Below are 27615 nucleotides of genomic sequence, written 5' to 3' on the forward strand. Positions count from 1 at the left end.
TCCACTCAAATGTTAATAGAAAAAATTGAAATTTGTACAGTAAACGACCACAAGTTATTAATAAATGAAATATATTTCTATATATGGTTTGAGAGAATATTGGATGTAACAAGTATTTTAAAAAATTAAGTTTTATCTAATAAGAAGATATCAAAGAATTTGTTTGGTTCCTTCGTGTTAAGTACACACTGCTTAAAAAAGTTAATTAAACTTCAAAAAATATTAATATTCTTAAATTGCTATTACCATTTCATTTATAAAAATCTGATTTAGACACCACATGACTTCCTTGTACGCCTATTAAATTACATATACACATTTTTTGCTGTTCTTATTTAAACTTATTTCATTTGAAAGTGAGATACGATCCTCCAATTCTTTAATAATGTGGACAGTTATACAATTGTTTTTATTAACATCAAATATTTATGAAAATTATTAATTCAATAGTCTTACCTGAAATATTAGGAAAACACACCAAAAATTATCTGATTTTCATCAACCTTTTTACTTCCTTGTACTAAGGAAGTACGAGGAAGTATTGTAATCATGCAAAATTTCGGTTTTCAGATTTTAACGGAAACATTCATTTTGACTATCCCCAAATCCATTTTGACTAGATTCGGCGTGACGTCTCTACGTATGTATGTATCTCGCATAATTCAAAAACGATTAGCCGTAATAATTAAAAAACGGTTAGCTCTCTCTCAATGGAGAGCTTTTCAACGATATATCATAAGTGGTAATTATTAATGATATTAAGTTTACTTTATTATTTAATTAGTATAATGAAAACTTTCAGTTGTAATCCAAATTGTTGTAATTTAATGATAATTTAAAGTTAAGCCTAACTTATATATATATATATATATATATATATATATATATATATATATATATTATTGGAAAGGAAATATAGTTAGCATATAATATAATAAATATAGTTTACAAAGGACAAAACCTTTTCTCACATGTGTAAAATACGATTTATGTGTATAGATTTATGTCTTATTGTTATTTATTGATTGTGTATCTCGTATATATTTATATAGCGTATTTTATGTTGTGTATATTTTTATTTAATGTATAGGAAGGAGTATATTGCAATGTCAGTACGAATTAATAAATAAATATTTGACAGTATTTACTTTTATGATAGTATCTTCGACATAATTTATTTAAAATCTATTGAATAACATGAATTTATTCTTAATCGTCTATTTTGTAGATAATTTTTATTTTTATTCATATGTTAAATTATTATAAGCTGTTACGTCTGATAGTAATGTTGACGTATAAAGAATTGACGTATTTCCTTAAAAAAATTATCTCCATGTCTTGAAAATATGTTTCATTTCTTTTTTTAATTCTCTTCTGTATATAATTACTCATTAAACTCTCTTTGTATATTAAGTTAGTGTATGTATTAAATTGATCATACTGCGAAAAAAGGGTTTTGATTGAAAATATAAAAAAAAAAAAATTAATAAAAAATAACATTAATAAATATATTTTCTGTTTTATATAGATTACTTATTATTATGTTTTAACAAGTTATTCTGTGGAAACAAAATTTATTATTTATTGGTTCACCTTTTTATGTGAATTTTGAACCACCCATCACCAGAAGACGTGTTAATATATGACTTTTTTTATAAAATGAAATTATCTTGTTTTTTTTCCAGATCCTTTTATCAAAACATAAATAACAAAGTAAAAGAAAGTTCTCATTAAAAAATAGAAAGCGGTGAAAAGATGAGTCATTAATCTTCAATTCATAGTACTTTCTGGGGTCTAGAAGTGACTACACGCGCCTAACCTCAGATCCATACTTGCTCGGGGGTGAAAGACAGCCCTCTGCAGAGCTGCCGTTCGCTGGTGCTTGCACGAGTAGGCGGTAGCGATAAGCTACGGGGACTGTCGAACCCCCGAGTGAAGAAGACCGAGTCCCGGCGAGGGTGCCCCACTCGGGGTGTCTCCGTTAGAGACGTTCGCTTAAAGATCGAGTCCCGGCTTCCGGGGTGGGGACCCAGGGACGGCATAGCCGGACCTGGTATCCAGAGTATCCTACTCTGGAGGTTTCAGGTGGGCGCAAGGTAAGATCCGAACGGCGGGCCGACCTGTCATGCTGAATGTTAAATAGACGGGGAAGCCTGTTAGAGTATAGGACACTTCCCTGGGATGTGTTATACTAACTGTAGGTCCGGCCCAGGGGAGAAGGGGAAAAAAATTCATGTGAATGCAATGTGCCTAGAAGGCTGTATATTTAGAACCTCGTTTTGCATTTAACAATAACAGTATTGTCATACAAATGTACATACAAATATTTGTTATACAAAGAATGTGTTTAAATTGTTAAATCTTAGAATTTTCTTCTCGAAGTATACGGTAGGTTAAAATTCATTTACCATCTACACAAATTTGAATTCTGTCACGAGTAGGAAATTTAATTATTGCCGTTTAAGTACACAAAACAAAACGAGTTTTTGTATTTCAGTCTCAATAGAAAAATGATAAATTTACTGCTGCCGTCCATGAAGAATTCCATGGGAGATTTTCTAATCTTATCAATTCCTAAGTCCCTTAAATATTTACTCAAGCTGAACATAAAATTTGGAAATACTGGAGTCGTTTGATGATCCACGATCCGGTAGGCGGAGAACTAGTTACACTTTAGAAAACAAACGCGTACAAATGGAAATATTCACGTAATTATGAAGAAGGAACTTGCAGTTCACGTTGGTTGTTAGACCATAAAAAAATTAATTAAAAATCATCTTATCGTATTTCTTTGACTTAAATGTAACAGATAATTTATATTTTTCCCAAACTATTAAATAATCGTGCGTTTGACATAAGCTATTCTTATTTTAGGAACAAGATGAACCATATCTTCGCTACACTCTTCAAGTTAGAAAATACTTCTAACAAACCTTTGTTGACTGGATACAACCCCAAAGAACAATTAAATGACTACCGCATCCAAGTGATATGACGTCTTTTTATTTTTCATTCTGTGGAGGTGTCAGACATCAAGCACACATGGTATTTTGTTCAAATAATGACGTGAACCGTCATGACAAATGAAGCCGTTAATTGAAAACTCATTTATTAATCAGGACAGAACTTTAGTTAGAACAAATTACACTTTTTCCAATGTGTGTTAAATATTTAATGACAAAAACGTTTATTTAACTTTTTTCTTTTCATTAACTGTTTTCTTAATGATGGTAAAAGTTGTCTATGGCCTCATCCATTATTTATCAAAAGTTTTTTAATCGCGAACATTTCAAATATCTAGAATTTAATGTCAATTTGATGGTCTCAATAAAAATTGTTTTTTTTTTTAAGTTGATATTTTCCGTCAAAGGATTTATCCGGCTAAACAAATAAATCGATTTCGGTTAAATTCTATTTTCACTATAAATAAGCCATCTTTCTGTACTACATATATTAGTAACTGCATATATTAGATCTTTAAGTTCTCCGAGATATGAGGTGAATTTAACACTGCATCTTCAGAATTATTCATTTCCTTTCGCCACTTACTCTTGTAGATTGTTTGATTTTTCACAATTTCACCGTTTCTAATATTTGATTAGTTACTCTTTGTGTAGTTAATAAAGGTATTTCTTCTTTAGTGTTTTTTATGTTCTGAATTTTATCAAAGTTTTCTGGTCTCATGTTTGTATATACTCGTACTTATTATTGTTTATTAGTGATTACATATAAAATATACACTTCCCATAGCTTATAAAAAATTAAACTGGTGTATGTGAACACAATAAAAAATGATATGGTTTTACAGGGAATTTTTTTAATTTTAGTTGTTTATTCTGCTCTGCTTCTAATATCTCTGATTGATGTGTCATGCTACCAGTCTGGCAAGATAGCCTCTACTTCAGTAGAGAAAGTATTTTGTGTACTCGAATTAGCCAAAACAAACTCGAGTATTGTCGTGCAGTAACGACAATTGTATGCTAAATCACGACCACAAGAAGACCAATCTACGACTGGAATAAACAATTTCAAAACATAGAATGTCTGTGTAAAAACAAAAGTGCTGGAAAAACAAATCGATCGTGTTCTTGATGTGTATCAACGTAGCCCAGGCAAATCGACTAGATCAGCAAGTTTAGAATTGCAAATTCCTCACCGACTGTGTGAAAAATTTTGCGGAAACGTTTGAAATTGACGCCTTATTAATTACAGTTATTACAAAGTTTAAATTTCGACGATGAAATCTTACGTAAACATTTTTATATGGAGTTGCAGGAACGTGTTGAAAATGACAACGGCTTTTTTCATCGTCTAATTTTCGATGATGAATGTACATTTCACATTAGTTAATAGGCATAATTTAAGAATATGGGATACAGAAAATCCAAGGGAAAGTTTACAATATATACGCGATACCCCGAAAGTGAACGTGTTTTGCACTGTATCTCGTGAAATGGTGTAAATTAAACACTGAGGCAAAAAAAAAAATCTTTCTGTATTGATTAGGTTTTATTTTCCTCACCAAAAAATTTTGATTCCCAATCTAGCAGATATTTACAATTAAAAAAAAATACATAAATCGTTTTACAATTTATACAGCTCCAACGAGTTTTACCAAATTTCGAACATAAATTAAAAATGTAATTTTTTGTAACTGTAGTTCATTTAGTTAGTTAATTATTCGTTTTTTATTATGTCTCAGTAGCTTTAATTAAAAACTTTTATTAATAAGCCTGCGTTTCCTTTTATACAGAAGTGAAAAAAGGTTTTGTCGAATAGTTTATCGATACATTTTTAACTTTAATTTGATGTTTGGATATTATTTTATTTTTGTATTATTTTTAGGTTTAAACCAAAGATTCTATTGGTTTATTACAATAATAATGCATTTAATAATGGTGCGCATTATGCTTTTTTGATAATACTACTGAACTACTGAGTTTTCAACAGCAGGTTTAGCGTACTTAATATTCAATTAAAAGAAAGATAGTAGTAATAAGGAATTTAATCTTTAGGTTTGTCACAGATTTATCATTATATACATATATTTTATGTTGATAGTGAAATACCTTGCAGCCTAAATTTAAGAGAGTAATGACTAAATAAGGAAATTAATAATAAAAATTTATCCAAAAATGATTTTTTATTTATTTTGTGTTTAAACTGAATTATTATTTTATCGTTATTTACTTTAGTCACGCAGTGATTAAATCTTCTATGATCGACTTCATTGTTTTTTAATTAATATTTTTATTTTTTGTTACTTTGGTCTGGAAAGAAATTACATGATTACTCACACAATATTATTAAAACTTATTGAATAATATTTGCCGATCTCTGTGGCGGAGTAGTAGCGTCTCGGCCTTTCATCCTGGGGTCCCGGGTTCGAATCCCAGGCAGGCAGGGCATTTTTCATACGCTACAAAATTTCCATTTCGTATTCCCAAAAACTAGTTTCAACCTTATACGGTGAATTAATCATCCAAAAAATAAAAAAAGAGTCCTTTCTGGTTTTAAAATATTAGAAAAGTTTTTTAGCATTTATTAAAAATTTCAATGTGAGGGATAAATAACCGGGATTTTTTATTGAAAAATTTAAAAGTAATGAATTTTTACCACCATTATATGAAAAAAAAATTGTATTTCTCTTGGTTTAGCATTTGGACTTAGCACGTGCTAAAAAATATCCTCATGTGATCTATTTTTTTTTTGTTTGATTTTTTTCTCTTGTATTTAAAATCTGAAAATTTAGTTCTTTTCTATATTCATATATAAAATTTATTTTTCATCTTCAAAAAATAAAAATTGTACAATAATAAAACATCGTAATGAAAATAGTGCAAAATAGATAGTAAAAAAAATATATATATATATTTTTATACGTTTTTGAGTTATGCGAGATACATACGTATTTATACGTATGTATCTCGCATAACTCAAAAACGAACACCGTAGGATATTGGATGTTTTTGACATAAATAAATTTTGGATTTAGAACTGTTGTAACATCTAGTTGTGCACCTCCCCCTTTGATTGCAATCGACTGGACCAAAAGTGTCAAAAAATGCTCAAAATTCAAACAATTAGGATTTTGTTCTTTTTCTTAAATAAGCCCTCATTGAGAGCTTTTCAACGATATATCATAAATGGTAATTATTTTCATTGGTTCCAGAGTTATAGCCAAATAAAATTTAATTAATGAAATATTTAGATCTTACAAAGGGAAGGAAGATCGGTTCATATCCGACTTCATCTCCTTTTTTTTAACTTTTTTTTTTTAATTGAAATATATTGATTTATTATAATTATTAACCTCTGATTCTAAAAACATTTTTACAATAATAACAATAAAAAAAATAATCTGAAAATTTATCAGAAGCTGGTTATTAATGAAATAAAATTTTATGTGTTTTTCTCCTTAAAAAAAAGTTTATATATAATTTAATAGGCTTACAAGGAAGTCATGTGGTGTCCTCATAGTTGTTTTTTTTTTAATTGAAGAAACAAAACTTTTTATGATCAATATTGTTTCTTTTTATTTAAAATCGTTTCCAAAAGTCTGTAAGAGCTATAAAATTATAATATAATAATTTATTTGCTTCTTCTGCAAAAAGAAATATTCTTGACTAAAAGTGATAGTAATATAACATTTATTCATTCAATAATAAATCGTAACATTCATAACGCATTTACAATAATACTACAATTCAGAGAACACAAGTAAGTAAATAAATAAAAAAATGAGTCGCCGGTATTTCAATATCTCATTTCATTTTTATTAAATGATTATCAAAATAAGTAATTTTAAAACTATAATAAATAACTATTTAAAATGTATATAAAAATTATGTTGATAACTCTTGGTGTTGCTTAATAAATTCTAGAAAACTGAAATATGTTATCAGTTGTCCGACTGAATTGTTTATTAATACGACTGCTATTACGACTAATTAAACGCTGTGAAATGAAGTATAATTAATACGTATAATATTACTATAATTCGGTATCGTTTTGTGATTCCCATTAAATACATAAATTTTAAAAATTAAGTCTTACACAACATCATGCGTCATCGACAAAATTACGAATTAAAAACGATTTGGTTGTTTGAAAAAACTTCCGGATGAAAGCCCGAAACGCCTACCACTCGCGCCATGGATATTATTAAATAAAAAATTTATCTCATCTTCAATTCAAAGAAATGGGTTAACTTGTCGGTAATTGGACCAATTTTAGTTAATAAGTAAATAGTAGCGATAAGTACTACTGAATAAAAATGCTACTGAAATTTCTATGTTACTTTGTGTAGATGCAAGAAAAGAAATGCTTTTAAGGGAGGTAAAATAAAATGACTTCTATTAGTAAAGAAGTTCAACGATTTTTTGCTATAAAGATCTTTCTAACTAAAATGAATTAATACGTATTAAATAAACTTCTGGGACCGTTAGTGATAGTCTTAAAGAATTGTTGTTTGTTTTTTCTCTTTAAATTAGACTTAAAAAATATGGTTGTTCATAAATTAAACAGTTTTATATATATATATATATATCTTAGTAATTAATATTATGACTAAAAATTTCAATTTTTTTTTTTCATTTCATGTACACTGTTTTATGCAGTTTACTGTAATAACCTGCGAAATGTTATCATATAAATATTGAACTTTGAAATGAGATCATATTTTAATCGGTTGCATTTGAAGAGAAATGAATAGATGTTAGAGATCAAAACAATACAGACAATAAGTATTGCACATTTATTTCGATGCAGCTCTATTGTAATTTAATTATTATGATTGAATATCAGTATGTAGTAGTATTATACTTTATATTTATTTATTTACAGTGTAGTTTTAAAAAAAAATATCTTACCATGTTACTGCACAATCTGAATAATTATTAGATTCGGCTATGATTCAGATAATAATTATTTCATATTACTCAATATATATCAACCAGTTTGTATAACAAATTCAATTTTTATGTAATTTTTGAGATCTTTACGAAAAAAATGAGTATACATAATTTTTTTTTACGATGTTGATAATAAAAATTCTGAAAATTTTTGATTTCGTGTTCAAGATAATTTAAAAAAGTTTGTTATAACTAATAAGCTTTATTAGATTTACCAAATAATATCGGGTTTAATTTTATTTCGCATTGTGGGTCGGCATGAGGAAAAGAATAGCGATGAAGAATTGTAGCTCGAAAGAAATAAATAAAAGTCTGAAGTTTCTTGAAATTTAATTAATCAAATTTCACTTTTCATTTCAATAATTTAACAGAATTTCATTTCAATTGTAATAAAATAAAAAGAAATACTCTTCTCATCCATTTTGATGGTCGAATTAAATTTCAAAATGAAATATTATTGATTACTTTTTGATTTAATATGAGCTATTACATATTTAAATGCGGGCGTGGTTCTGAGTTAAAGACTCGTTGCTTAATATAAAAATACTTAGTAATAATTTAACTATTTTTATCAAATTTAACCAGAGAAATAAATTTTATTAATTTCCGTTTCAACTCATGTGAATATTTGTAGATTCGTTCATTATAGTTGTTAGGTTATTAAACAATAAGAAAATACGGTGCAAAAATTAATTCCAATTGCCTGGAACTCGCATTTACTTTTTTTTTAATTCCTCGTTTCTGGTGCATGCTTGCACTAGGCCTCTCATTTATAGTTTTTTCTTAATTTGCGGGGGGGGGGGGAGTTTCGGGGCGAAAAACACTTTCGTGTTAGATCACCTTGATGAAGCGATAACGGTGTCTACTATGCTTATAATCCGGAAAGTTCTGGATTCGAATTCTGGTGTTTCCGTTTCTCATACGCTACAAAATTCATGTTTAATAATTTACTATAATTGGGCAGTCAATTGCAGTTGTTATAATAATTAAGAATATATATTAAAAATAAATGTTATTAACTTATATATACCGAGTGAACAACTTAAAACCGAACCGCTGCAGATTAAACACTGATGTGACGTGCAATATGTTTGAATAAAATGAACAAATTAAATTGTAAATTAAATACATAAATTACATAAAATAAATTAGTTTTTTACATTAGCTTTATTATTTTTACTTCCTTATACGAAGTAAAGAAAGTATTGTGATCGCAAAAAATTTCGTTTTTCAGATTTCAACAGAAATATCCATTTTGACCATCCCTGAATCCATTTTGATTAGTTTCGGCGTGACGTATGTACTTACATACGTATGCATCTCACATAACTCAAAAACGATTAGCCTTAGAATATAGAAATTTTGGATTTAAGACTGTTGTACCATCTAGTTGTGCACCTCCCCTTTTGATTGCAATCTACTGGACAAAAAGTATCAAAAAAGCCCAAAATAAAAAAAAAAAAATTGTATTTTGGACTTTTTCTTAACTGCAGTAATGTCCTCATTGAGAACTTTTCAACGATATATAAGTGGTACTTATCTTCATTGGTTCCAGAATTATAACCAAATAAATTATTAATTAATGAACTATTTGGATTGTGCAGGGGGAAGGCATTGTGCATCGGTTCGAAATACGACTTCATATCCTTTTTTTTAACTTTTTTTTTTTAATTTATATTATTGATTTATTAATAATTATTAACCTCTGGATTGTAAAAAAATGTGTGTATGTATGTAATTTAATAGGCGTACAAGAAGGTTATGAGGTGTCCACATCAGATATTTTAAAATTATTTTAATGCAATTTTTTACATTTATATTGATTTATCATATTTTTATTAAAGATGTTTGAAGTGAGTGCCATGTGCGGCGATGCAATTTTGTACTTGATCATGTTGTTAGTCATCGGACACAAAACTTGTCCATGCCGCCGATTACTTGTTGAATGTTCGCCTTTAGTTCATCCACAGTGTGGGGATTTGATTCATAAACTATCCTTCAAGTAGCCACAAAGGAAAAATTGCAACTAGATAAATTTTAGAAAAACTGATACCAACGTACTTTGCTGATAGTTCGTTCTTTTGTAAAAGCCGCACGAACGCATGCTATTGAATCGTTTGATCTGTGATACGTTTCTCCGACTTGTTTGAAGAAGCCGTACTTTTTACACAGTCTGTTAACAGAGCGTAGAATTAAATACAGCATCGGTTATATCTGTCCATCGACAAGACCTTTGAGAAGCTAGTCGTAGTAATTAAGATGTTTCGGTTTGTCTGTTCTCTTACGTTTTTTCATAGTTGTAAGACGATATGGTTTAAATTTAAATCATGAAGATATGTATTTTACACCAGTTTTGCGATAAATTACGTATAGATTTTTTTCAAACTATAAAATCTTTTTTGATTATTCGGCTATAGCGTCTGAAGTCCTAACAGAAGGTCGCCTATTCGTTTTACATTTGAGAACGACCCCAAAGAATAAAGCGATACAACGTGATCGTTGTACGCCATTTTTTAAGCGAATCGTATGTGCTACTCTTTGCAAGATACTGGCATGCAGAGATTTTCCTGCGAATATCTGACGCGTTTCTTGAAAGAATTCAGAACACATTTAAGCTTCCACTATATCAACCCTGTCCTCCATCGAATAAGTCATCTAGAGGTGACACGAAGGTCATTGGTAATTCCGAAATGCTTTTTTCCTTACTATTTCTTAAATTTGTTCTTCGGGTTTTAAAATTCTCTATGATGAAAATAATTAAATTTTAGATAAGAAATATATTAACTAAATTATGTTCATCTATTAATAATTATTAAATATTTGTTTTTATTTTTTTTATTAAAAAAAACAAAATAATTCACCAAATGAATTGATATTGAATAAGTATAAAATGCTATCTACTTTATGAAATTAAAAATAAACGAAAATTGTTTAAAAAACGAGTGTATTTATCTAGTCTGAGATTATCCTGTAAGTCCCATTTTCTCTTCTTTAATTACTTTACGCTTCCAATTAAAAATCTGCTTTCCAGGAAAGTTTATTATTTTGTTAATTGTTTCTATTTTTTTCTCTATTCAAAAAAGTAAATTTTTTATTTAATTGTATTTAAATAACATTATATATTTTTAAAATAATAACTGATTTATTATAATTATTTGTACTTATTTATGTCGTAACGGTTTGCCAATTTAGGTCTATGCCTTCTGGCATTTGATAAATTGATTATTTGTAAAAACTGGCAGGTTTCTAAAAGAAAATTCATACATTTTTATTGGATAACTCGTTTGTTGTAATTGTATTTAATTTTTTTATTTACTTTTATTTTTGTGATTATTTTTTAAAACAAATACTCTTTTTATGAAAATAAAAACTCCTACATTAATAACTATAAATTTTTACCGTAGCATTTACATTTAGGTTAATCGTGTCTAACGTCGACTCCGAGTTCAAGGTGGGCAACGTTTGCTAAAGAACTGAATGGCATTTACTTAATTAAACCGTCGAAATTTTGTTTAACAGATCAATTCTACATCGATTTATAATCATTTCAGAAAATGTTCTTTCAGTAAGATTAATATCTCTCAGATATTAAAAAAAAACTGTTGTATTTACTGGAGATCTACAATTTATACTTTATAAATTTTACTTTATTTTTTATCTAAAATAAAAAATATGCCGTTCGAGAAGTCAGTATCAATTCAAGAATGTAGAGAAAACGTATTGAAATTTGATAATTAAAAATTATAAAAGTTCTGTATGGTGTGCTAAAAAGTAGCATTTGTTATTTTCTAACCTTCCTAATTTAATCATTTCAGTATTTTCGTATAAATAAAGCTTTTATATGTTTATGTAAACTTTTATTAACTTGAAATTTTTTCTTATAATATTTTTTTATTAAAATAAATATAAATACTTCTGGGGGCTGCAAATAAGCTTAGAGAAAAGCAATGTTTTGGCAAAGATCGAAATGAAAAAAACAGTTTGGAAGTTTAAGGGTGAGCGCGCTGGAAATTTCTTTAAAATCCTAGTATTTCAAATATCTAAGGATAGAAAGATCGATAGTCGGGAAGTAATAAAGTAACAGATAGCAGGAGAATTTTATTAAAGCTTTAAAAGTTTAATACGATACGAGGAGGTGGGAGTTAAAGTATAACAGGCGATATTCACAAGTTAATATGTTATATTCTAATATAACGTCTCGAGTATCGACAAGAAGAGAAAACAGTAAAATACAAATGATAAAAATGAAGTTATTAAGAAGTATCGTAAGGAGGAAAAAAATCGTACGACTAAAATAAGCTTCAATAAAACCGAGCGTAGGATGTAAAGTGCTATAAGAGAGAATGAACACTGTAGATTAAACGGTCCGGGCACTTACGAAAATGTTGAATGAAAAATTGACAAAATAAATAAATATTATTATATTTATACATAACAAAAAGACCTAGAAAATTAAGATTATATTGTGGAAAGGAAAATCTAAAAACGAGAACAGTGATGGTGAAAGTTTTCGAGGATGAATGATCAAGAGAGATAATTGAGATCCATGATTTGTAACGCTACCCGATATCAGCCGGGTAAAGAGAAAGGACAATCAATTATATATATATATGTATGTGTGTGTGTGTACAGTATATTTACTTATTTTCATTATGTTCATTTCGTAAATTATAATTAAAATGAATAGTTGAACAGCACCTATTAATCTTGATTTGTTTTTAGCCCAGCGGTTGGCTGTATACCTCTTTTATTGGAATTCTGTCTTACGCTTCGATATATCATATTCATCTTCAGTTCAACTGTATACTCCATCTCTTAAGTTTTCTAATTTCAATTTTTATTTAATGAAAATTGTTTGAATAAGTTTCTTGATAATAAACAAACATTTTTTTTTTTAAACGAGTAAGTTTTATTATTTCTTTTTATGTTTGGTAAAGTACATTAAATTAAATATTATTCGGGCAGAATTTATTGTTTTAATTTTAGTTCTACTCAGTCGACTTACCGTATATTTGATGGTATTAAAGTATGATTTTAAAAATTAATAATTTATCTTCCAGTTAACTTAACAGAATTAGAAATAAACTGAAATATCAGATTCCTTTGAGTTTGAATTTTACACTACTCACCGTGAATGAGGAAAAAAGGTTAAATATTTGGATTAGTTTACGAATATGTGTTTGCACGAGTTACATATTAACGCCATAGAATAGTTTCATTTAGTATTAGATTCCATCGGAATATGTTTAATAGCAATAACAATAATCGTTATATATAAAGGAGTAATATTACTATACTTTGAAATGGAAGTTGTTCCGCTTTACGTGAATAATAATTGGAATTCATCTATATGACAGATAATAATAATTATTATAAATTTTTGATTCGGTTTCGATTACTTTTTGGTCGGTTTGTGTACGTGATTTGCAGTTATTAACAAAATTAATTGGCGTGACTTGATCAAAAACCTTGCTCCTTACTCTAAGATCTCGTTTTAACTAAGTATCTGTACGTTGACCTGGAAGATGTAGTAGTCCGGGAAGATGTAACGTTGTAATCTTCTGCTATAATTTTTTTTCTTCTTATTCTTTCATTTAATTTATTTTTATCTATTTTATTTTTAATTAATGTTGTATAATTATTTTTATTTTATCTGTAACGAAAAAATTACGTATAAAGGTTCTGAATTAATTTATTGCGTTCTTATCGACCATAGCATCTTGGAATGTAGATGCAGTAGATACTCCGTTAATTTAAGTTAACGTTTAGGTATAGTCGGTGTAAAACTACAAATTTTAATAAAGTAATAACAGTAATTAGATTATCCATTCAGTTAAAATCCCTCGCGTTGATTTTGTGGATCTTTTTCCTTATTCCCCCAGCAACAGCTGGCCAGATTAATTTAGTTCATAGTTTTAGACGCCGATGAAAATCATCAGTTATCTGCAACATATCCCTGAAACAAAGAACTGTTTCTTAAAACAATATTTCTATTCGAACTGAAGCATAATAGTTCTTCCGGAACTTGTAGGCATCTTACAATGCTCTACCTCTGGCCGGAATTATATTTTATTCAACAATCAGTTAATCATTCTATTAAAATTAACATTCTATTATTAAATTCTAATAAAATGCTTGATTCGTACTTTTGAGAGTCGATTTAACGCAAAAGACATGCTACGGTAGATATTTTTGAACTCATTTTTTTTTTTATATAATAACATTCAAAACCTTCCTAATAGATAATTTCGTATAATATTCGTTATCGATTACTTTTTTTTTAGTGTTTGTAATTTAGAAATATATAAGTATAAAAATATGTTATGTACATGTAAAAATAAGGTTATTTATGAAATTTTTACAACTTTCTCTTTTGGCGAAGGGATAATGAAGACCAGAGTTTTTCCTAATTCAGTCATGTTAAAATGTCTGTGATCGATTTTCTTTTACAACCGCATTTGTGTAAATGTTTTTTTTTTTAAACCTCCGGGACCACCGTTTGGTATTACTTCAGAGGATGGGATGAAAGACAAGTAGCGTGTGAAAATGCCATGCCTGACCGGAATTCGAACACGGGACCTTCGGATGAAGACGTCACGGAGGCCGACTTGTGTAAATATTTAGATAATTATAATAACTTAACTTAATAACCCACCGGTTTGTTCTAGTGGGGAATTTCATCGCAAATCAGCTGATTTCGAAGTCGAAAATTCTGTGGTTCAAATCCTAGTAAAGGCAGTTACTTTTATACGGATTTGAATACTGATCGTGGATACCGGTATTAGTTTTTTCTTTAGAAAAAAACTTTTTCTTCTATTCTTTGATGGTTGGGTTTCAATTAACCATCCTCCTCAGGAATGGTCGATCTGAGACTGTATATCACATTTGTATTAAGAACGGAAATAATTTTGTTTATATTGGATTAATTTAGGAGAAGTAAAAAAGAGGGGCAGACATTAATCGAAATTATATACTAAGCTCTTGATCGGGAAAAATTATATTTATTTAATACAACTTTATATTTCAACTTTTTTTGAGTTGAAACTAAATGAAAACGTTTTTAATTTGGTTCCAATTTTGAAAAATAAAGTAATTTTAATTAACGAACGGAGTATAGTCCTTTAAAAACTATTAATTCTTAATGAGACAAAAGCTATAACGTCGAGCTTTAGTTTAGATTTATGAGATCACATTTCACAGAAGATCGCTAACCTTTCTTTACGACACGTAAAAAACTGTTTAATCATTTTCAAAGCGTGCGTAAATTACATCGGCGAACAAAACTCAAAATTGAAAAATTTTATATGAACAAATAATATAACTTACACTTTTTTATATAAAAAAATTCTTATTGTTTTCTGTATAAATTGCTATTTTCTTTTTAATAAAATATCAATTTTATTTATTATTTTTTTTTTTTCAATTTTATCACTTTGTTGAATATTTCTCTCATGTAATATTTTATTCCTTTAATTTTAAGAGAGATTGTATTTCTGTAAGAGCCAATATAATGAAATACTATGTTAAGATTATTTTTTTATTTATATTACAATAAAATGGCAAAGAGAAATGCTCAAGAATCGTTTCCATATTTTTTTTTTGTTTTTATATTTAGTTTTACTGACACCCATACTTACTGGAAACAATTATTTAATTTTTTTTTTTTTTTGTCTTCAGTCATTTGACTGGTTTGATGCAGCTCTCCAAGATTCCCTATCTAGTGCTAGTCGTTTCATTTCAGTATACCCTCTACATCCTACATCCCCAACAATTTGTTTTACATACTCCAAACGTGGCCTGCCTACACAATTTGTCCCTTCTACCTGTCCTTCCAATATTAAAGCGACTATTCCAGGATGCCTTAGTATGTGGCCTATAAGTCTGTCTCTTCTTTTAACTATATTTTTCCAAATGCTTCTTTCTTCATCTATTTGCCGCAATACCTCTTCATTTGTCACTTTATCCACCCATCTGATTTTTAACATTCTCCTATAGCACCACATTTCAAAAGCTTCTAATCTTTTCTTCTCAGATACTCCGATTGTCCAAGTTTCACTTCCATATAAAGCGACACTCCAAACATACACTTTCAAAAATCTTTTCCTGACATTTAAATTAATTTTTGATGTAAACAAATTATATTTCTTACTGAATGCTCGTTTAGCTTGTGCTATTCGGCATTTTATATCGCTCCTGCTTCGTCCATCTTTAGTAACTTTACTTCCCAAATAACAAAATTCTTCTACCTCCATAATCTTTTCTCCTCCTATTTTCACATTCAGTGGTCCATCTTTGTTATTTCTACTACATTTCATTACTTTTGTTTTCTTCTTGTTTATTTTCATGCGATAGTTCTTGCGTAGGACTTCATCTATGCCGTTCATTGTTTCTTCTAAATCCTTTTTACTCTCGGCTAGAATTACTATATCATCAGCAAATCGTAGCATCTTTATCTTTTCACCTTGTACTGTTACTCCGAATCTAAATTGTTCTTTAACATCATTAACTGCTAGTTCCATGTAAAGATTAAAAAGTAACGGAGACAGGGAACATCCTTGTCGGACTCCCTTTCTTATTAGGGCTTCTTTTTTATGTTCTTCAATTGTTATTGTTGCTGTTTGGTTCCTGTACATGTTAGCAATTGTTCTTCTATCTCTGTATTTGAACCCTAATTTTTTTAAAATGCTGAACATTTTATTCCAGTCTACGTTATCGAAAGCCTTTTCTAGGTCTATAAACGCCAAGTATGTTGGTTTGTTTTTCTTTAATCTTCCTTCTACTATTAATCTGAGGCCTAAAATTGCTTCCCTTGTCCCTATACTTTTCCTGAAACCAAATTGGTCTTCTCTTAACACTTCTTCCACTCTCCTCTCAATTCTTCTGTATAAAATTCTAGTTAAGATTTTTAATGCATGACTAGTTAAACTAATTGTTCTGTATTCTTCACATTTATCTTATATTTAATTATAAAAATTTATTTATGATTAATCTTTTTTTTAATTTTTATCTATTTTTGACCGTTTATTTTTATAATTTTATTTCAATAATTCGTAGCTTTTTCTAAGTGTATCTTAATGTACACTCACAGAAATTGAACTATAAGGCTGAAAGTAACTAAGATCAAACCATCCATAAATAAATATATTTATTATAGCTGCCTATCATTTCAACCGAAACTTCATCATTATTCTACTGTGTGGAGGGTAAAATAGAATGGACACATCATTCTAATCGATTATTAGTTTATATGTGGTATAGATTATGCGAATCAACAGTTGTGAATAGGAAATTTATAATTTGTTTTATTGGTTGTTAGAGTAATGCGATATAATTTTGGTTATCCGTACATTACAATGATTAAATTTGAAACGTTATCTCGAATTAAATTTTTTTTAATTTGTATTTTGTTGTCTCGTCGATTACATTTTAATTGTATATAAAGTATAGGCTAATTAATTTTATTTTTAACGGACTTACAATTAAAAAAACGAAACTTTTCAATTCGACATGTGTTAATTTGCTTTTTTTTATACGTTCAAACTGTAATTTAATCAAATGCGTCGATTTCAATGTTTTTTTTGTTTTTTTTTTACTTTATTTCGTAGCAAAGTACTTTACTAAAATACAATTAAATATGTTCTACATAAAAATAAAATAACTATGTAATGTATCTTATATGTAAAATATAATATTTTAGTAAGTGTTAAGACACTTACATTCTAATGTAGTGGCGGCTCGCGTATAGTCACTGTGGAACTGTAGCACCCCCTATTTCCACTTTGTATTATAGAAAACATTTAATATAATGAGTTATTTTTTCTTTAATTCTTTCTTTATACTCGTAAAATATATAATCCTAAACCTTAATGTCAGTGGTCATCCCCCAGTTTATGAAAAAGATTCAAAAAGCTTTGTATAGAACTGTGCACTTCACAGTGCCAGCGGCGTGGCGTTTGGCTGTTGTGCGCATTTACACATAGGAAGCTGCACACGAGGCTGCGAGGGAGAGAGAACTGTTGCTCCCGCAGTGCCGACCCTGGCGTGCTGGTGAAAGGTAGTTTTTTTTTTTTACACTCCGTGTGTATGGAACGTTCCTTGTTCGTTCCCTTTTTTAGTTTAGTCGGTGGAAGGTATATTAAAGTGGTTTAGTTGTTTTTTTGGTAGTGATCAAAGATGGCGCGGAAAGCAAGGACTTTTTTATTATAAAATCTGTCCAAAAACACGCCGGAAGGGTGAAAGAAAAGATAATTAATAAAAACTATTTATGTATTTGTTTCTGTGTACATAAAAATTTAAATTAATTAATTTTTATTATAATTTAATTTATTACTACAGTGCTTTTAAGCGGACATTTTATTAAGTTATTATTTAGTAATACTAAAAAATATTATCTGTATTGATATTTTATTATTTATTCGGTTAAACCGAATATGTTTTTAAACAGAATGTGCTTAAAAACCGTGTACCATATTCTTGAATGTTATAAAGTGTAGAATGACATTATTATCCTGCTTCCAGCTATTGTATTTAAAGTCATTTTTTTCGGTTCTTTTATTTTACTGAAAACTTTAATCACGGCCTTGAAAAGGCCCAGAAAAAAAATTTCTGGAGTAGTACCCCCCACTAATTTTAGTTACGAGCCGCCACTGTTGTTCACAATCTTAAAGTTGTATTTCTGCATTCCTTTAATTATTATTTATCAGAATGTAATAGGAAGATAATAATGTATTCCTGCATTCCAGAGCTTTGGTAACATTAGCAGCTAATGTCTTTTGTCGATGGGACTGAATTCTGCTTTTCATTATTTATCTACCCGTGAATAAATCCTGACGATTACTTTAAATTCCGTTTTGTATGTTATCACTGTTTATTACTATTATTATTATTGTTTTGGTTGTGATTACTACAGTCATTGTTTGTTTATTTATTATTCTGATTATTATTGTAAGTTGTTTATTATTGTCATTTATTATTATTATTACTGCTGTCGTTATTATTGTTTTACTTATATTTTTAACTAATAAATTGTAATTATATAAAACATTTTAAATTGTTCATCTCTCAATATCCTGATGGAGCCGCGAACACACGACAGTATGTAGGTTTGTTCCACCGTAGAACTCAACGGCTTAACTGATCTAGATGTATAACCCAGCGTACGAATCCTTACGTTACGGGAGTGACTTTGACTATATATATATATATATATATATATATATATATATATATATATATATATATGTGTGTGTGTGTGTGTGTGTGTGTGTGTGTGTTTAACTAAATTTAAAAAATGTATACTATATAACAAATTGTCACCTGCACGTTCTTAATTATTCTATATTTAAGAGTTTGTCAGCAATGTTTGTTTTTTTTTTTTGGCAGTCGTGTTTTGCAATTTTTAATATTTATCTTTTGTTTCATTCTTTTAATTTTTTCTGTGGACGTATCTGGACAATATTACTTTCCTGGCATCATAGCTCTAGAGCTATGCTGCAAGAAGGAAGTTATAGTAATCAATCAAAAAATGGGATATGGAGTTTTTTGCATTTCTAAAAGTTTCATGATTGGAGGTGGTCAGTTGCGTCCGCCTGAAAATTAACCCGACCAATTAACTAACCCTCATAGTTAATTTTATCCGGTCAACTCCGTCCCTCGTTGGAAGTTGTACCTAACTATTCCGAAAAATTGATCATAATAATAAGTGTAGATACTAGTGTATCTTCTTCTAATCATTTGTGGTTTTAATATCACAGTGAAAAGTAATAAACATATCTCACAGTTAATACTTATCATCAGCTGTAGATATTCTTTGAAAGGAAGTACAGTTTGTTTTATCTAGCAACTTATAATAGTTTTGTCAATTCTCTGTTATACTTTTTGATTTATTTCTTTTAAACTATTTTAAACAAATTAAAAACATTTTGTCAATTTTCTGTGCAACTTTTATTTTTATTAATTTTTTACCTTTTTTTTATTTCTAGGTATTTTATTTTTTTGCTGCTGTTTGTCTACTTATCTACTTATAATAATTTTGTTAATCGTTATTTGTTATTCTTTTTGTTAAACGTTATTTTATTAGTAGAATAAACTTTAAAAGAAATGGTAAATATATTTCAAACAAAGAACTTGCAGGTATAAGTGAAATAATAATAATAATGATGCTTTTTTCTTTAAATATCTACTTTCTGAATTCGCCACCAAATTAAAAAATTGTTTGTAGCTGCCCTTTTTAATTTCTGGCAATAAAAAAGTCAGAATTTTAAAAATGTATAAGGTTTTTTTTTTAAATATTGTTCCTTTGCTTTAAGTCGGTTTGTTTAGAAATTTTTTTTTTAATTTTATTTCTTTCTTTTTTAATTTTATTTCTTTCTTTTAAATTCATCATGTATTTCATGATTTATATTTTTAATTCCATGGCTGTAGGACTCCGCATTTTTACTACAAAGGGAAAGTACTATTGCAAACGGGTAAAAGTTTGGTATCGGGTTTTTGGAATTGTTGAATTTCAAGATCCTCGTAGTCCAAAAAACACAAAAAAAGTTATAAAAATTTCCGGAAGATATATATGTACGTTCGTATGTGTGTTGATATGTAATTTAATTAATATTTTCGGATTGGCTGAACGTGAATTTTTCAGTAATTGATCAACAAATGTCGTATGGAATACTGATGAAATTAAACTTTGAACAAAATTAAAAAAAAGGAGGGATAGTTGTTATTGATTTGTAAATGTTGACAATTTTGATTTTCACTAATTTTTATTTTTTAGTCTTTTATACTAGTCATAGAAAATTGAGCTTTACATATTAGGTTAAAAATTGAACTCTACATATTAAGTTATGAAGTTAAAATATAAGTAAAAAATTCCAAAATTTTAAATCGATCTTATTTAGTGGTGGAGCATTATCAATATTATTTCTTAACAGTTTTTGCCTCTCATCTCAAAAACTAAAAAAAATTTGAAGACGCAAAAATATATTCATGTATCCCAGTTTTGGCTTGATTTTCGACCCTATCGAACTAGGGAGCATCACGGTGTCCACTTTTTTTCTAGCCTTGTTGAATAACATTTCATCAAATCGGGACAGTTTATTGAAATAAATAATTACTCCAATAAATAAACTTAAAGACTCAAAAAAAATAACTGAGTTGAATGGAATCCGTTCTTAAAAAATATATATATTTTTAATTTTAATTTTCAGGATTGAAAATCCATTTTTACCTAATATTAATGTAAACTAAATGGGAATATTTTTTTAAAAAAAAAGAGGTTCCATGGAACCCAACTTAATAAACATTTAATTTTTTTTTTTTTTAAATTTCTGATGCTTTATTTGACATTTGTTTGATACATTATATTTTTTTCAAAATATTATTAAGCTATCTGTCTATGAAGGGATCAAATGGAACCCGAATTTTTTTTTTAATTTTGATTTTTAGCAGTTTTACTCTGCAGTATAATTTTAATGATAAAATGTCATTTGATCAATGCTCAATTTTTTCTAACAATTTTGATTTTTTTTTCTCTTATTTCTGCATAAGTTTGATCAAGTGGATGAAATCTAATCTGAATATTTTTATCTTTTTTACAATTATTGTGGATCAAATATACTTCCTGTAACCGGTCAGCCAAACCATTAAAAAATACCATTTTCACTGTTTTTTAATAATATTTATAATCATTAATAACTTATATTTAATAATAATATTTATAATTTTATATTTTTATTTAATTAATTTAATAAAATTAACTTTATGGAACTAAATATAATTTGATTTTTTTCATTTGTAAAAGCCGAATAAAAATTATAATGTTTACAATTTTTATCAAAATTTAAATAAATTTTACTTACAACTGTATTTTATTACATTATTTTCTTTTTAAACTTTTTATTAAACATAAGGGAAAGAACCGCAAAATTTTTGTAAACCTTTTCGGACTTATTTAATCTACAAACAGTTACTACTTTGTATTTATACAGCCGTCATAAGATTATTCGAAATGTAGCCAGAAATAAACATGATAGGCTTTTAATTTTCCTGCTTGGTAGATTATTTTTAGTGCAATTTATAACATTTGTGATATAAAGAAAGGTTTTAAGTTTTCATCTGTTTTCGTCCGTATGTCTGTAACAAATCTTCAATTTTTTTATAAATGTTATTTTAAAATAGTAATAAAACATTTAATGTGTAAAAATTTCCGTAGTTTGCAAATGGTAACTTTTATATTTAAAAACTGATATAATGTATAAATTTTCTCCTATATTTCAATAATTTAGCGTGCAGTTAATGAATTAATTAAAACTTTTAACGTTAACATAATGTTATCAATATTGAGGACGTTCCAGTTAACATGTTGGTATAATTCACATTGAATTGACTATCCATGGGTTCTTTTAGTGGGGGAATTGAAGTGACGTATATTATAATAATAGTCGTCAATATTGTTGATTAAAATGTTAGGTTCACAGTTCAGTCTGGAGTTAGACATTTGCCAATGCTTATGAATTATCTATAATTTTATATTTTTAAAAAAAGTTTCAGCTGCTGTCTGTGTTATTTCCGTAGTTATTTGAATGCGATTCTTTTTAGTAAAATTTTGGTTTCATTAATAAGTAGTTTTAACTTTTTTTTCACATAATTTTATTATTTAAAATTCTACGTTTTTATTTTTTCGTAACTTTTAGTGCAGTTTAAGGAAAATCTTAAGACAGATTTCTATTCTATTGTCATTAAAACAATTATTGTTTATTTGCTTAATTATGGAGGAAAAACCCGCGTGCGAAATTCCATTAAATAATATAATTGTAAATAATGAGGCTTCTACTGCTGCCGATCAAGAGAATACTGAATCGTAAGTAATATAATCCTATTTTAATTTACGATATAAAAATTTTATCACAAAAACTGTTTGTTTTTTGTGTAAATCGATGTGCAAATATAATTTATTACGGAATTAAAAATTTATAGACATATTGGTGTAAACAAGTACATTTTTACACCATAACTAGATTTTATATTCTTGTTTAAAAGAAATCTGTCATTAAGAGACATCAGACTTAAGTTTCAGTTGTCATTTTGCTACTTCTTAAGAACGGTGGCAATATCGTATAAATTATTAACGTTCGGTAACATTAAAGCTCTGTCTCTACACAAACAAAAATAGGCTAAGGAGGAGGTGTGGAAAATATTTTGCTGAGTTTTTTTTTGTTTTGCGCAATCGTAAAAAAATATAACTGACAAAAAATTACTTTTTTTTATTTTGAATGTAATAAATTTTCAGAATTTTAATTCTGAAAAGTAATAAGCTTGCTATTTTCATCAGGGTGTTATATATATATATATATATATATATATATATATATATATATATATAAATCATCTGATTTGTGGTAAAAAACAATTTACTTTTTGTTAACTCTAGGATGACCTTGCAGTTAACAACAGAAGAAGATTATATACCATTTATATTTATATATAATATGATTTTAAAAATAAAATTACTTAAGTTCATAAGCAGGATATGTGTAAAAAGATTAAACTTTAAAAATAATTTAAAGTACTTAAATACTAAAATAAAAAGTAAATACTAAAATTTAAACTACTTTAAAAAACTTAAATATATGGTTTTTTTATTTATGATTTATTGTTATTAGTTTCTGTACAATTATTGATAATGGAACAACTAACTGTTAAACTAACTAATTGTAAATAATTGTTACTCATAAAGAAGTTCTGTTCCTATTTAAGAAAATAGGGAAACTAAGTGTGAAGGGATATATTTTGAAAGTTTTTTATTCAATCGTTATAATTGGACTTACACACATGAACATGCAGAGAAGGTAGGTAGGGAAAGAAAGCCTATAGACTAAAATAAAGGAGCAAGAACACAGGTTATGAAAAACCTAGTTTTGTTCAGTTGCTGACCATAAACGTTTAAAAATCTAGAATCAGATTTAATATGTTTCTTTTCAGTTCCTTAATATATTTTTTCTGTTTTCCCATCTTAATAGTCAGTGAATCTAATGTACTGATTCTTGACAGAATGTACCACATCAGTTTGTTTACACTTTGTCCTTACACTACCTGTCCTAATCTTTGTCATGATTGTAGTACATGTAAATAATGCATAATGTAAAATGGCACCAACCAGGTGGCATTACAGTATTCCTGAGAATAGTGATGTTCACTGTTCAACCAATTCTTATGGTAAAACAACCTGTTAAGTATCACTTATTAGGGCTTTATCACTTACATTTTATGGGATTGTCTTATTAATATGCAACAATATATTTTGTTCACCAGAAAAAAAAATAATTGGAAACTATCACTCCATATTTCTTAATAAGTTGACATGAAATACTTATTTTATACAATGGCAAAATGTGTAAAATCATGTCTGGTACTTCCTACAAGTGATTGATTATGACACCTACTGTACATAATCTTTTATATAAAAATTTCTTAAAAGATCTTTTAATCAATATTAGAATTACCTTCAGTGAAGTAGTTTTAGTCATGCCTCTCACCACAATTTTATTTTCATGTAAAAGTAAGAAAATTATTTCCATGATTATGTTCATAATTATGCTTAAAATTATTTGGCAAAAAAAAATAAAAACAGCTGAGTTATCATAATTTTTGTAAATAAATTATTAAAAAAATCTTTATTATACACCAAATCTAAAGTGAGATTCAGAGGAGAACTTTTAGAAGAATTTGAAATCAAAACTGGACTTTGCCAAGGGAATGGGTTATCCCCACTACTTTTCAACTGTGCCCTTGAGAAGATCATGAGAAAATGGAAGAGGTGCCCACCGATGATTAAAATTGGAAAGGATATCAAAGTAAACTGCTTTGTCTTCGCAGGTGATCTAGCACTGTTATCAAATAATTTTTAAGAAGCCATTCACCAAATAGGTATTCTCCAAGAAGTAGCAGCAAACATTGGGCTTAAAATATCAGTGGAGAAAACAGAAATAATACCAACCTTTAAACAAGAATTCCAAATCTTCAACTGAGCAATGTAAGGGTAAAGAAAATAAAACTTGTCAAAATTTTAAATATCTCAGTGAAATAATCACATGGAATCTCAATGAGAAGCCATCAATCAAAAACCGAGTAACTAAACTTAAACAAGCCCAACAAATCACCTAACCCTCCTATAAAAAGAGGTGCTTTTCAATCAATGCTAAAATGTGAAATTATAATTCAGTATCAAATCAGAAGCTATGTATGCTTATGAAACCCTCTTGAAACTAAACACTCAATCAACAACCAGCAAACTTCAAAAAATAGACAGAAGAATATTAAAAATGGCCATTAATTTCAAATGCCAAGTTCTAACTCCTTGCTCCAAGGATAATCTCTAACAGCATAGCCTACAAGGATAATGAGTCGATAATAGACACAATTTGAAAAAGGAGAGTCGCCTTTTTCAGCCACCTCTACCTGACACAAGACTCACTAAACAGCTCCTAAACTATCAACTCAAAATAAATGGAACCAGGAAATTAAGTCCGATATGAAGAGTTTAACTGTAACTGATGAAATGATCAAAAACGAAAAGAAAATAAGCTAACATTTTTTAGTTATGCATGGTACATATGTACGTATGTACACACATGCATACAGACATCATGCTGAAACTAGTCAAAATGGATTTGGGGATGGTCAAAATGGATATTTCTGTTGAAAACTGAAATTTTTCACGATCATAATACTTCCTTTACTTTGTACAAGGAAGTAAAAATGCAAGGTTAAAAATATATGTACATTAATTATTTAAATATATTATTTATTTATTTAAATCCATGACATAATTAAACATAATACACTAAACATAAAAAATTACAACAAAATAATTCAAAAATTTGCAGTACAGATGTGCTGTTGAAAATTATTTTGAGTTCATATTTGTTTAAACAGAACACATTGCAGAAAATCAGGATTTTTATCATTATTTTTTTAATTAGCATTAGCATTATCTAAAAATTATCAAGACTAATATTGTTTCCATAAAAGAAAATTTTTTAATTGTATTTTAAATAAATTGATATGAAGCTTTCTCAGATAGTTTGGTTATTTATTAGAAATGAAAACAGAAGCATAATATAGCCCTTTCTCTTATTGTGTTGAGTTATACAAAAATGGTTCTTTTTGGTTTGTTAAAGGTGGATATTATTTTTTAAGAATAAAACACTATTATTTTTAGTAAAATTTGTACATTTATAAATATAAACACATAGATAAGTTAACATATTAATTTTTGTTAATATCACTCTAAATGATTCATATTTATGGGAGCCAGATAATGAATGATCTGACAGCCCAGACTTATATCTTAAAAACTCATTCTGACTTTTTTAGGGAGCCCTAGTAAATTAAATTATACTTTAGACAGTAATGTACAATGAACATAATAAATATTTAATATTTATTAGCATAAATGCAAGCTTATCATTTTATTAAGGCACTTCAAAGCAAACAGTTCCCTTTATAAAAAACTTTAAATTTTGTTGTACCCAGGAATCATACAAAAACAGTCTTTTCACTGTAATATACAGTTTTACTACAATAATATTACTTTAGTCATTTATGTCTGGAGAGAAGTTTATGGGAAAAAGTTGTTCATTTAGTAATATTCTAGCTACTGCTTAATAGCATACAAAACTTGCATAATATATACTACCCAATAAAATGTTACAAATTACTTACAATCATGTAACTGCCTATATGTAGAGAATTTTAGCTCCATATTAATATGTGGTCACTGTTTGATTCTCTTGAACACAAACAAAATCCATAACCTGTACAAACATGTTAAATTTACATTTTTTCACTTTCTTAATAAATATAATTGCTTTTTATAGATGTAATTACAAATTTATTAATTTCTTTTTAAAACGTTATTACTGTGAAAAAAAAATTACAAGATAACCGTTGCAAGAGACAAATTTCTAAAATAATGATCAAACAACATGAATGTAGGAATTTAAGCCTATATTATAATAATATATGAACTAATTATTTCTTGGAATTATTTACATAGAAATATAGGGTTTGGAAATCTCATATTATCCCTAAAAAGTGCATAAAAAATTATTTTTTCTTAGTCTCCATAAAAGTATAAATTACCTGCTTCTTTTTCTAAAAATAAGTTCTTAATAAAATGTTATATGAAAGAACAATTTTTGATTAAAAATTTATATTTTCTGTTACATTTTACAAAAATCTTCGTCTTAAGCTGAAGGCTTTTTTCAGTAATTAAACTTTATATTTAGTATTGTTAATTATTAAGTATGGTTACCTATTAAGGTTGAGAAATAGTTTAGATCATAAAATTTTGTTAGTCCATTGAATTGAACTTTACACTCTTTTTAGTATTGAATTTGACTTATTCTTAATTAAATTTATTATTTTTTCACTTAACCAGATTCTGTACTTACTAAGTTAAGCTTTTAATATTTTTCTACGTTCTACTGTATATTAAATTTATTTACTATCCAACAATGTCTATCCAACAATGTACCAAAAAGTCTCTTTTCTTCTGGGCTGTTTTTTTGCTGTGAAGATTATTAGGAGGCATTCCATTTTCAAATAAATTTTTGTGGGTAATGATTTCTATCTTATATTTGGTTCAGATTGATTGATATTTTATTAAATAGAACCGATTGAAAATTTAAGAAAACAAACAAAATAA

The 27615-nt window shown here is 27.8% G+C and overlaps 1 protein-coding gene across 5 annotated transcripts in view; it reads left to right on the top strand.

The window, feature by feature from the left end:
- The window catches only part of LOC142325258 (hexosaminidase D-like), a 670113-nt gene that overhangs the window by 600117 nt on the left and 42381 nt on the right, over positions 1–27615 (top strand). For 2 of the 5 annotated variants that reach the window (XM_075366761.1, XM_075366762.1), the window contains exon 1: positions 22396–22767. The exons of the other annotated variants lie outside the window; for them this stretch is intronic. In XM_075366761.1, the coding sequence (XP_075222876.1) occupies positions 22676–22767 (92 nt within the window). In that variant the 5' untranslated portion in view covers positions 22396–22675. Of the gene's footprint in view, positions 1–22395; positions 22768–27615 lie in introns of those variants that run through there. 5 annotated transcript variants of the gene reach the window in all.

The sequence above is a fragment of the Lycorma delicatula genome, chromosome 5, assembly GCF_047948215.1.
Source record: "Lycorma delicatula isolate Av1 chromosome 5, ASM4794821v1, whole genome shotgun sequence".
NCBI classification, from domain to species: domain Eukaryota; kingdom Metazoa; phylum Arthropoda; class Insecta; order Hemiptera; family Fulgoridae; genus Lycorma; species Lycorma delicatula.